The sequence below is a fragment of the Arachis ipaensis genome, chromosome B07, assembly GCF_000816755.2.
Source record: "Arachis ipaensis cultivar K30076 chromosome B07, Araip1.1, whole genome shotgun sequence".
In the NCBI taxonomy this organism is placed as follows: Eukaryota; Viridiplantae; Streptophyta; class Magnoliopsida; order Fabales; family Fabaceae; genus Arachis; species Arachis ipaensis.
In genome coordinates, this window is record NC_029791.2 from 117,573,089 (window position 1) to 117,586,244 (window position 13,156).

The window sequence follows — 13,156 nt, forward strand, 5'->3', positions numbered from 1 at the left end:
AACTTAGTAAAATATATTAAATCATATATTTAACAATTTTAAGTTATTATCTTCGTATAAAAATATTTTTACGTGATTAATTACTTATTTAACATTGGTAAAAACTCAGATCCAGTCCATTTTTCATGTGAAGAAGTTGATAGCTGAGAATCGTTAGATAAAAATTTAATTAAATCAGTCAAATCATCTAATTTCTCTCAATTATCAACTTTACGACTGCACCTGAGTTTTCACTTTTAACAATAGTTATGCAATGCAAATAAGACAACTTCATTGTAAATTTTGTACTAGTAATCCATCATAATTTAACCTATATATGATTTTAACATACATAAATTATACGTTCACATGGCAGGTAAAAACTCAATGATTGAGAAACGACATTTCCTATACAATGAAGATTTACTCATGGAGAATCCAAACATTGGTACTTATGGAGCTTCCTCACTAAATACTCGACAAAACATACTAATCAAAGAGGTCCCAAAACTTGGCAAGGAAGCAGCAATGAAGGCCATAAACGAATGGGGTCAACCATTGTCAGAAATCACACACCTCATTTTTTACACAACTTCATGCTTTGGAAACATGCCTGGTCCGGATTACCACCTTGCCAAGCTTCTTGGCCTCAAACCAACGGTTAACAGGCACATGATCTTCAATAACGGTTGCCACGCTGGCGGCGCAGTCCTACGTGTCGCGAAGGACATCGTTGAGAACAATGCTGAGTCACGTGTGCTTGTAGTGTGGGTAGAAACCATGGTAGTTTCATTTCATGGCCCTAACCCTAATCACATGGATGTTCTTGTAGGACAAGCCCTATTTGGAGATGGTGCAGCTGCCCTTATTATTGGGACAGACCCTAAACCTTGTATTGAATACCCATTATTTGAACTTGTCTTGGCCTCACAGACAACTATACCTAACACTGAGAGTTCAATCGATGGAAGGTTACAAGAAATGGGGTTGGTTTATTATTTAGGAAAAGAGATTCCCATTGCTATATCCGAAAACATTGACAAGTGTTTGATAAATGCGTTTAGTTTGGTTGGTGTGAATAGAGAGAGTAGTGTTGATTGGAATTCCTTGTTCTATGCTATTCATCCGGGTGGACCATCTATTCTGAATAGGATTGAAGAGAAGCTTGGATTGAAGAAAGAGAAATTAAGAGCAAGTAGGAAAGTGTTAAGCCAATATGGGAATATGTGGAGCCTTAGTGTGATTTTTGTGTTGGATGAGTTGAGGAACTGGTCTAAGATTGAAGGAAAGAGCACATGTGGTGAAGGAAAAGAATGGGGTGTGTTGGTAGGGTTTGGTCCAGGTTTATCTTTGGAGCTTGTGGTTCTACGAAGTATTTGTTTTGATGGCTAGTTAAACTTAATTAACTTCCATATTCATCAAATAAGTTCTAAGATTAAGTTGAATTCGGTGTTGTGTGTTGAGTGTTGAAGAGTGAGTATCTCTCAGTATTTATATATATTATGCAATTGAAATAACAAATAAGAGATGATTGTTGTTACTCTTAATTTTAGCATTTGTCTACTAAATGTCATATTAATAAATTAAAAGTGAAAACTCAGGTGCAGTCGACTTCACATGAAGTTGATAATTGAGAGCCGTTAAAGGATTTGACTGATTTGACTAAATTTTCATCTAACGACTCTCAACTATCAACTTCACGTAAAGTCAACTCTACTTGAGTTTTCACCTAAATTAAATTGTCTTTCACCGGCTCCAAGTATTAATTTGATTTAAACTTATATCATATATTGTCTTATACTAAAATGTCTTTTTAGTTAATTATGAAAAGATTAATTGTTTTATTGTATTAGAAATTAAAATTAAAATTTAATTATAAACAGACTAAAATTTTAGCATAGTTCATTTTAAGAGACTAAAAGACTTTTTTAACATTAATATTAAAAAGACAACTCTTATAGTTTATATTTGAAGTACTAAAATATCCTTTAACCATTAATTTTTCAAAAAGAATAAATTACCCATTAAGGATTAGTTAAGATTGTTTGATTGTATTAAAAATTAAAAACTTTAATTTAATATTAAAAAGATTCAAGTACTCTTATCCTTAATTTTTATAAAAATAAGATATTTTTAAATATTAATCTTAAAAAGGCTAAATAAAATAAATTTTAACTATTTTTTTACTTTTTTAATATAATCGATAATAAAATATATGGAATTAATTTGTAATTAAAATTAGTTAAAAGACTATGTAACAGTTGTTAAAAAGACTTTAAAATTACATGTTTTGTTATAGAACCATTTAATGGTCCAAACCTTCGAATTCGGTGCCAAATCAGTTGCATATTCATTTTTAAGAAATAATTTATACTTAGTTTACACGATGCACACGTCTCATCCAATCAGAACACATATATAAAACATTACAATACAACTAGATATTTTTTAAAAATTATTTTTTATTCAGTTTTTAAAATAAAAAAAAAGATTAATCTCTACATACAAGTATTTTGTATTTACAAACTTTACAAGTCTGGACGAAATTTATTCATTAAACGCGCTGTTTGTTACGTGCCTTTCTAACAGAATTTTAAATCAATTTAAATCAATTAACGCACAAATATATAACTTCCATTTTTCAAAAGATTTCGTTTCTTTTTTCGAGTTTCTTGTCAAATTTGTTGGATCTCCTTCATGCGTTCTCTCTTTGCTTTGTTTTTTTCGACTTTTATAGTTTCTGAAATCAAGCTTTGAAATCATTTTGAAGATAATAGAACTTCAGAAATACACCCAAACGATTACAGAAATACACCCAAACAGTTACAGAAATACACCCAAACGGTTACAGAAAGGATTACAGAAATACACCCAAACGGTTATAGAAATACACCCAAAGGATTACAGAAATACACCCAAACGATTTAAGAAATACACTCAAAACAGGGGGAGACAGTATATTTCTTCTTGAAATCTTTTAATATTTTGCTGGTTAAGGATGAGGCACATGGCAAAGACAATCTAAAAGAAAAACCTAGAAGAACAGTAAAACAGTACCTTGAATAATGTTTCTTCCTTTTTTCTGGTGATTTTTTATGGAGATTTGTATCTTTTCTTCTTGATTTCTTCTACTCTTCGTGAGGAATTGGAACGTTTCTGCATAATCGTAGTAGTTTGTTTTGAATGTCCCTTGAATCTTGATGGTTTGCGTTTTGATTGAGGAAGAAGAGGAAGAGTGAACGTGTTGTGAAAGGGGCGCGTATTTTTTTCTTGATGGTTTGCGTTTTGATTGAGGAAGAAGACGAAGAGTGAACGTGTTGTTGAAGGAGCGCGTGTTTTTTTCTTGGACTTGGAGCAACTTGTATAACTTGTATAACTAAAAGGTTTGTATGTGTAGCAGACCTCTAAAAAAAATAAGTAATTTTTCAAATTTTTTAAAAAATTGATTATACTATGTATATATTAAAATATAAATTAAATCACATTATATTTATAAGTAAACACATTAATAATTGATTTTAGTAAAGAGGAGTGTTAGGGGACCAGCACTTTTGTTAAATTTTGGCCAGCACTTAACCATCAAAAGGAAATTGAATGATTCTACACCATTAGATACAATTTCACACCATTAAAAATATCATTGATGACTAATTGATAGTTAAAAACCACAAAATCTGCTGACTCCGTAGACTTTCTCTTTAGTAAATAATTTTGGCATATAAATAACTTATTTTCAGATCGATATACTACGAAGCACTATTATCTCCAATGATATCCCCGGACCAAAACCTGCCAAGACACCCCACTCTAACCCTTCACCGGTTGTACTCTTCCCTTCAATCTTAGACCTCTTCCTCATCTCATCCAATACGAAAATCACGCTAAGACTCATCATGTTTCCATATTGCCTCAACACCTTCCTTGACGCCCTTAATTTCTCCTCCTTCAATCCAAGCTTCTTTTCGATCCTATCTAAAACAGCCGGCCCACCTGGATGAATAACATGAAACAAGTTATTCCAATCCATTCTATCATTTCTCATCATGCCACTGGAATCAAACGCTTCAATTATACACTTCCCTATGTTTTCAGACACAAGCGAAGGAACCTCTTTTCCTATATAATAAACCAAACCCATTTCTTCTGGACGTGCACGGAGTACGCTCTCGGTGTTTGGTATGGTTGTTTGTGAAGCAAAGATAAGTTCAAAGAGAGGAACTTCAATGCAGTTAGGGTTATTATTATTATTATTAGGATCTGCACCAATGATGATAGCAGCTGCACCATCTCCAAATAAGCCCTGCCCTACAAGTACATCCATGTCATTGGAATTAGGACCGTGAAAATAAGCCAGAGCAACCTCTGCCCACACGACGAGCACTCGCGATCCGGCGTTGTTCTCCGCGATGTCCTTGGCAACGCGTAAGATGGTCCCGCCGCCATGGCAACCGGTGTTGAAAATCATGAACCTGTTGACGGTTGGGCTGAGGCCAACAAGTTTGGCAAGATGGTAATCCGGACCGGGAGTGTATACTAATTAAAATATCAGTCAAAGGCAGCCAACTAATGTATAGACTATAAAAAAAAATCTAACAAAAAAAATTCTAAATCAAAAGTAATTCTAATCCCATTTTAACTCTCAATTACAGTAAAAAAAGACAACCACAAAATTATTCCTCCTCCTTATGTATGTATATCACTAACGTCAGTTCCCATCGTTAACGAGCATCCGCGTCTTCTCCACCATCAACAACATCACCTCCAATCACCAGGAGCGGCACGGCACATCTTCTTCCGCCACCAACAATCGGTCGCGTGTCCTCTTTCAACCGCGGGTCCTCCACCATCACAATGCATCACCTTCCGTCACCTGCAGCCGCGCGTGTGGTCACACAAACCTCTTTTCTCTTTTTCCGTTTTTTTTTTTATGTTTTAGATATTTTTCTTTTAGGCTTTGGACGATTTTTTTTAATAATTGTAGATGTTTCTTTTTTTAATTTTTGAAAAAAAAATTTTATATTTTAAAAAATAATATCTAAAACTTAATAGAAAAACATCTAAATTCATAAAAAAATATCCAAAACTTTATAAAAGAACGTTCAAATTTGTTAAAAAAAATTCTGAAATCTAATAAAAGTGATCTGAAAAAAAGGAGAAGAAATGTAAAGAGAAGTACACACGAAAAAAACGCGGAAGGAGAAGTGAAGAGAGTGAAAAAGCGCGTGTTTTTTAAACATAAAGGCAAGTTTTTTTAAATTTTAAAACTAGGATCTTTTGAAAAGTTATACTTGACTATATATAGAATTACTTTCATAAACTTTCTCTTTTAAAAATTAAATATTTTATTAATATAGTAATATATAATTAATAATTATTTATATAAAACTCTTTTACACTAACTGTATATAAAAATTAAATTCATATTTTATTTATAATAAATAATATATAATTATAAACAAACTAGTTATTTTACAAGCCTAAATTGAGTTTATCTAAACTCAAATTAAACTCGTCTCATGTAATATTCGAACTCAAACTAAATTGTTAATGAATTGTATTCGAATCCAAGTCGGCTAGGCTTATTTAATTTCTAACTTGACATTATTAATAATAATAACTTTTATAATTTTGTACATGCAAAAGAAGTCTACAATCTTAACTTTTTTTTTGGGGTGACTTCTACAATTTTAATTTGGTGCAATAATATGGCGTGCTTAATTATTTCACTCTTTTTTTAATCATTTTATACCTTTTTTACTTTACAACAAGTATCCTAAGAATATAAAAACAAAATTATTCTAGAATAAAGTGTTTTAAAAATTAATATCATTTTCAAAATTTCAAAATATTATATTTTGTATAAAAACCTTTCATTAGATATTAAATTAAAAAAATTAAATTATAATTAAAAATATTAATAAAAAATAATAAATTCTACTGATTTCAATTTTTCTTATTAAAGTTGTTTCTAAACACATTCTTATCATATCGACAAAATTTACTTCAACGAAAACAGTAAAAATGTCTCAAACCCAAATTATGGCACTTACATATGCGATTGAACTTTTGTTTCAAGTCTAGCATGTGGTCACTTTTGGTTGCCCTGAAGTAAAAATCAGGATGTTCAGATTGGAGGATGATATTGGGTGGATTTGCAGTACCAATGGCTAGGATTGTGGCTACACCCGTTGTTACACTTCCCATTTGATTCAGTCTATTGTATGAGGGTTAATGATAGTTATTTGATTGATAAGAAAAGTGAAAGTTTACGAAATGTTGTAAATAAGGTTTGAAACATGTAAATGGATTTTATAGCTGCGTGGTATACCGCTAGCATTAATTAAAGTGGGTATACCTGCTGTTGAATTAATTAAAGTTTGGCACTATATAAATGGTACAGCAAACACATTTTTTGAGCAAGTTAATATTCAATTTAATCAGAAATTTGTATACGAGTGTTAATTTAATTTTTTAAATTTTAATTATCTTTATTTAGTCTTTAAATTTTATAAACGTAATTTATATTAGTTTTTAATATAATTTTTAGCACACAAATATTAATGAAGTGTTAATATTAACAATTAAATATTATGTTGAAATTTGTAAAATAATACAATTAAATTTTGGTGTTTAAATAACTCAAAAATAACGTCATATCACTTATTTAAAAAAAATTTAATAAATACTATTCACTACAAGAGAGGTTGAAGATAGCGGCAACAAATTGCCAGCTGTTTCTTCATCTGCTGCAATTTTTTATGATAGCTGCGATTGGCATTCGATCTTTTCATTGTGACGTAGAATCAACTTGGATTAGCATCGATTCCATGAAGTGCTGCGCTAACCCCAACCCAATATAGTGATTTCACCCTAAATCAGTTTAGATTACCCAAAATCAGAAAGAAGAGAAACCTGCGAAAGGAGAGTGGAAGCGTGCGAACCCCTGTGCTCAAACACACCATGCTCCGCTGTGTCACTATGGAGTTGGTGGCTGCTGACCCAACCTCCTTTCACCATCCTCGACCATTCCCTTCTACTCTACAGTACGTGAAACCCCTAATCCCTCATCCTTGGTGTGCGTAACCCACCCCTGTTCTCGCATCCACCGTGCGAGTCTGTGCCGTCTCTGAGTTGCATGGCTGCCAGACGTCCTCCTCTCATCGTCGACAACTGTTCCCCTCTCCTCCACCGTGCGCGAATCTGAATTATTGCACCCTCTCCCTTGTCATGGTTCGTATTTTCACATTGCTCTTTCTTGTTTTCATTCTTGATCACTTACAAAATTCGAATCCTATTTTCCTCAAAATTTGTAAATATGTTCTTGGTTCAGATTATTCTTTCAGGTTATTTTCATTCAGATTTTGTCTATATATTTGATTAATTCAGTTTAATCGTGGCTGTTTAGAGTTAAGAATTTTGATTCATATTTTGCCTATATATTTGATTAATATTGATTTAGAGTATGCCTCATGTTTAATTGGGTTAAGAAAAAACCTAAAAAAAATGTTAAATAAAAGCAAATAAATTTATTTGAAACCTTGTTTTTGATTTCTGATTATTCTCATCCACTGCCTAATGTAGCTAGGAAACACATGAGCTTTGGATCCTTAATATATTCTAGGACCCTAAAAAATCTCTCGTTTCATTCTAGGATTTTAGGAATTTGGTTTTGTTGTTATTATTATTTTATGTGGAATTTTGTTTTGTTTTTATAATGATATGAGTTGTGTATTGAAAATTAAAATGAAAGATCATACTATCAGAACTGCTTGCTGAAAAACCATGCTATTTTTAAACATAGAAACACAGTGTGCTAGAGTGGATGGGTATTTTAACCATCCTATTTCATCTATGAAAGTAATTAAACTGACTTAGTTTGTGATTCACCGGTATGCATTAGTTGATATTTTATTAGAGTGGAACAAATTTTTTAAAGCTCTGGATTTTTCGTGTGAAGTATATATGTAGTGTACCAAGAATTTGTTTTATTGGAGCTAATGTCTAATTGTTACTTTGATTTTTGGTGTTTCTTTGATCATCAACCTGCTAATTGATAATTTATTTGAAATTTCTTATAACCAATGCAGTTACACTAAGTCTTCCTACTACACAATTATTATATGGTGAAACGCGAAAGTTACCAAATAACTGGTGGTAATTGGCAATGTATAACTAAAGTTTATTTGTGAAATTAGACATGCTTTTGTGTTGTCGAGCTTGCAACTAGCCACTTCTACTGATGGTAGAGAGGTGAAATTAGGATTGATATATCCTTCTTTTTTAGCTTCAAGGATGCTAAGAAGCACCATATTTCCTTGTCTTACAAGTGGTCCATTGTCACTTAGTACTGATGACTGCCTAGTATATGCATATGTTGTATTGGCTTTTCTCTTATCTATTGTGGCTTATGACTATCAGGTACAATACTTTTATCTTTATTATATGACATGATTTTGTTAAAATTTTTGGACTGGAAGTCTGGATTCTGACTCTCATACTTTATCATATGCAGGAAATTGGATTTCTGGTGACAATATTTATCATGTTTTATGCTTGTGTCGGGTTTAATCATGTGCAGGAAATTGGATTTCTGGTGACAGTATTTACCATGTAAACTCATCAACAAGGCTTGTACTATAAATCTGCTTAATCGTGGATCTAACGGTTCTAATAATCTTGTCTGTAGGTATGTGCCTAATGAATTGTATGGAGGAATGATAGGCCTTTCTATTACTCCTGCAAATGCAGCAATTCTCTTTCTATGGTACAGGTGTGTATTCATGAAGTTATGTGAAATCATAAGAAAATTGTTTAACCAACCAAGCACTAATAACATGATGTAATATGAAATTATGTACCATGTAATGAAAGTAACATGTGAATACTAGGTTTTGAATTTAGAATACTATGATTATGAAAGGTGGTGGCTTAAGATATTGCTCTTAACTTAAGAATCCAGACAGCTCTGTTGATCTTCATGGTTTGAATAGTCTTCCCTTATACTAGCAGAAACAAGTCCAGGTCCTGGTCTAATGTCACCTGCCAACCAGTCTCAAATATGATTGTTTTCTATTAGATAATTATTCAAGCTAGCTGCTGGCATGCTTTAATGTAACTTTTTGAATTTGCATTGTACTTGTTAAAAGTATCAATTTGTCCATGTAGTTGGTTAACCATCTGTGGTGACGTTACATCACTTTCATAATCATATAACAGATGGGGAATGGTTAACTTTAAGATTATGACTTTTATGTGCAATATGTTGTTAATTTTTATTTCCTGAAGGGTTTTGGATGGAAAATCTGAAACTTAATTGATTACATCAATAAGTTCCAAAATTTTAACACTAATGCCTTTCTTTATTATTAGCTCGCCCCTAAAAAGGTTTTAAGTTACTGACTTGATGTCTTTTTTATTGTTGGACTGTGGCTTCATGAATGAATTTCAAGATAATCATACAATGATATTGCTTATCAATACTTATTATTATCTATAGATAAATATAATTAGAGATGAAGAGCTGAATGAGAACTTTTTTCAAGGCCCTTTCTCATATCTAAGAATTCACGCTAACTGCAAAGTGTTGCTTAGGACACATCATCAGATAATCTTCTTGTTCTATCTTTATCCTTCTTATCCTAATTTCACTCTTGTCGATTCAGCAATCCACATATGCTGGCTGAAGTCTAAATAATTATGCATATAAGATTATGAGTTTAATTAGAAAATTTTATTCTCAGGACCAAAAATATAAAAAAGGAAATACTTTGTCCTTGACATGGTATAAGTATTACTAGGTGGTTGTTAGAGCAAATTTAGAAATATTTATTTGTTTATTTTTTTTCTTTTAAGGATGACATACCTCCATCTCCTTGTTACATAGTTTAACTTCTAGCATTAGTCTTATACTCTCATATTTATCATGAACCTAAACAATTTGAATTATTATATTATTATTTAATAAAAGAAGAATTTCATTAAGATGAGAAAAATGATAACATAAAATAGAGGATAGGAGTTGGATCAAGGCTTATCGTAATGGCAATCTTGTTATTGTGTTGCGTTGAGCTATCTTTGTGCATTATGTAATGTATCTTCTCATTGTATATATTGACTAATATGAAGTACTTTTCATTGCAGTGTGTTGGTTTGGAGCATATGAAGAAGGAGCTTATTTATTGATTTGTCGAAGTGATTAATACATCAATACAAGATTATTTTATTGTTAATTTAAAGGTGAATATTACTATGACCTCAAATGGAATCATTTTGTACTCAAACATTGTAACTAGATTTTATGATCAGTTATTGATTATTATGTTTATCTTCTTATATTAGTTAAGTTTATCGCATGTATATTAATAATATTAAGTGTATTTTCTAATGTAAATATCTTAAATTTGATCAATCATTATGTAAAAGGAAATAGGAGTATGACAAGAAAATGGGTCAAAAGCATGTAATTTTACTAATTTTTTAATTTTACAGTAGATTGCGACGGTTTAAATCGCTTATTTTTTTAACCCCTGTACTAAATTGCGGCGGTTCTAAACCGCCAGGAATGTATATTTTAAAGTTGTTTTTATCAAATTGTGGCGGATAAAAAATCGCCGCAAATAAATTTCACAAAATGCTGAAAATCACGCTTGTCACATAGCGACAGTTTGAAATCGCCGTTATTTCAACCGACACAAAATTTATGAATTACGGCGGTTATGCAAGCGGTTGCTGGAAACCGCCGCAAAATACCATCCCCGCGCCCTTGAAGAAAGCGGTTCTTGATCCGCTGACGTTCTATTTTGCAGCAATTTTCAAAAAAACTGCTGCCATCATCCGTTCCTTGTAGTGATTTATAATATTTTTGGACTATTTGCCAAAATCTCATTCGTTCTTTGTTGATATGGTGGGGTTTGGAAGTGGGTGGGACAATTGGATTTTAGGTAGGGTTGTTGGGGAATTTTAAGACAAAAATAAAAATAGATTAAACAAATAATATTATTTAAGTATTATATATAATTGGAGAAAATGTTTGATAAACCTAATTGAAAATAAGAAATGTGCAATTTATAAGAGACGTTAAAAGGACATGTTGAATGTTGGAAGGTGAAAACTCAGGTGCAGTCGACTTCACGTGAAGTTGATAACTGAGAGTCGTTAGATGATTTGACTGATTTGATTAAATTTTCATCTAACGGCTCTCAACTATCAATTTCACGTGAAGTCGAATGCACCTAAGTTTCTAACATGTTGGAATTATATTATTACGGGCGAATTCTTAAACTGGATCCAACGTTATAGTTAATCTAAGAATGTCTCTCCTAGAAGTATATTGATTCATAGAGAACATAATTTGGATTATATATATCCACACAAAATTCCTATATATTTCGCACAGATCTCTATCCGAATCTTTTTAGATATTCTTTCTAAACACTATACATAAAAGGCTTAACAAACATCTAAAATATATTATCTATTTCTAATTATTGCTATATCTTTTAGACTATACTAATTTGAGTGTTGGAATATTTTTCAGATATACTTTTATCTTTGTAGAGATATCAACAAGAAAATTTACCAAAATCTCATGTTTTGATTCTACAAATTCATGTTCGACTACTATAAAAAAAAAAGTCTAATTTTAAGTTTAAAACGCATATAATTGACTTTAGTTTCACTAGAGAACCAACTAAAAAAGTAGTCAACTAGAGTTAACTAGTTGAAAAATAAAAGATCTATTATAAAAAAAAATAACCTTCTACCATCCTAATTTTTTAAATTTTAAAATAAAAAATATAAAAAATTAGCTTGAGTTAGTTTATGTTATAATTAGTTCTTTAGATTTTTTTCAATTGGCTTTACACACCTTTAGAATAACAGAAGAAGTCGTAAGTCGTAACAGTTGCATAATCATTTTTAAGAAATAATTTATTCTAGCTTGCACACGCTCATTCACTTAAAATACTTATTACAAACTGAAGACATACATAAACATTACTTATGCATAGAATAAAGTGACGTAAAGATAAAATGCAAGGGATGGACACATGCAATTACAAGCAAATCTATTAGGTGAAAACTCAGGTGGAGTCGACTTTATGTGAAGTTGATATTTGAGAGCTGTTAGATGAAAATTTAGTCAAATCAGTCAAATCATCTAACGGCTCTCAGGTATTAACTTCACGTGAAGTCAACTGCACCTGAGTTTCCACCAATCTATTATTATTCTAGTTGAATAATTAACTAGGGCTTTGGACAGATATACTACGAAGCACTACTACCTCCAAAGATACCCCTGGACCAAAACCTGCCAAGACACCCCACTCTAACCCTTCACCGCTTGTGCTCTTCCCTTCAATCTTAGACCTCTTCCTCATCTCATCCAATATGAAAATCACGCTAAGACTCAACATGTTTCCATATTGGCTCAACACCTTCCTTGACGCCCTTAGTTTCTCTTCCTTCAATCCAAGCTTATTTTCGATCCTATCTAAAATAGCCGGCCCACCTGGATGAATAACATAGAACAAGTTATTCCAATCCATTACATCATTGCTCATCATGCCAATGGAATCAAACGCTTCAATTATACACTTCCCTATGTTTTCAGACACAAGCGAAGGAACCTCTTTTCCTATATAATAAACCAAACCCATTTCTTCTGGACGTGCACGGAGTACGCTCTCGGTGTTTGGTATGGTTGTTTGTGAAGCAAAGGTAAGTTCAAAAAGAGGAACTTCAGTGCAGTTAGGGTTATTATTATTATTAGGATCTGCACCAATGATGATAGCAGCTGCACCATCTCCAAATAAGCCCTGCCCTACAAGTACATCCATGTCATTAGAATTAGGACCGTGAAAAGAAGCCAGTGTAATCTCTGACCACACGACGAGCACTCGCGATCCGGCGTTGTTCTCTGCGATGTCCTTGGCAACGCGTAAGATGGTCCCGCCGCCATGGCAACCGGTGTTGAAAATCATGAACCTGTTGACGGTTGGGCTGAGGCCAACAAGTTTGGCAAGATGGTAATCCGGACCGGGAGTGTTGCATAAGCATGAAGTTGTGTAGAAGATGAGGTGTGTGATTCTTGATAAGGGTTGCCCCCATTCTCTTATGGCATTCAGTGTTGCTTCTTTCCCAAGTTTTGGTATCTCCTCCATAAGCATGTCTTGTCGTG

The 13,156-nt window shown here is 32.4% G+C and overlaps 2 protein-coding genes across 2 annotated transcripts in view; one reads left to right on the top strand and one right to left on the bottom strand.

The window, feature by feature from the left end:
• The window catches only part of LOC107607787 (chalcone synthase-like), a 2,084-nt gene extending 358 nt beyond the window's left edge, over nucleotides 1-1,726 (top strand). The window contains exon 2 of the mRNA XM_021106350.1: nucleotides 356-1,726. Coding sequence (XP_020962009.1) covers nucleotides 356-1,371 — 1,016 coding nt within the window. The 3' untranslated portion in view covers nucleotides 1,372-1,726. The remainder of the gene's footprint in view (nucleotides 1-355) is intronic.
• LOC107607788 (chalcone synthase-like) lies at nucleotides 3,692-13,149 on the bottom strand. The gene is made up of 2 exons (XM_021106351.1): nucleotides 12,964-13,149; nucleotides 3,692-4,448 (listed from the first exon to the last, which is right to left on the bottom strand). Exons 1-2 carry the CDS (start codon nucleotides 13,143-13,145, stop codon nucleotides 3,713-3,715), a joined length of 918 nt encoding a protein of 305 aa, XP_020962010.1. The 5' UTR covers nucleotides 13,146-13,149; the 3' UTR covers nucleotides 3,692-3,712.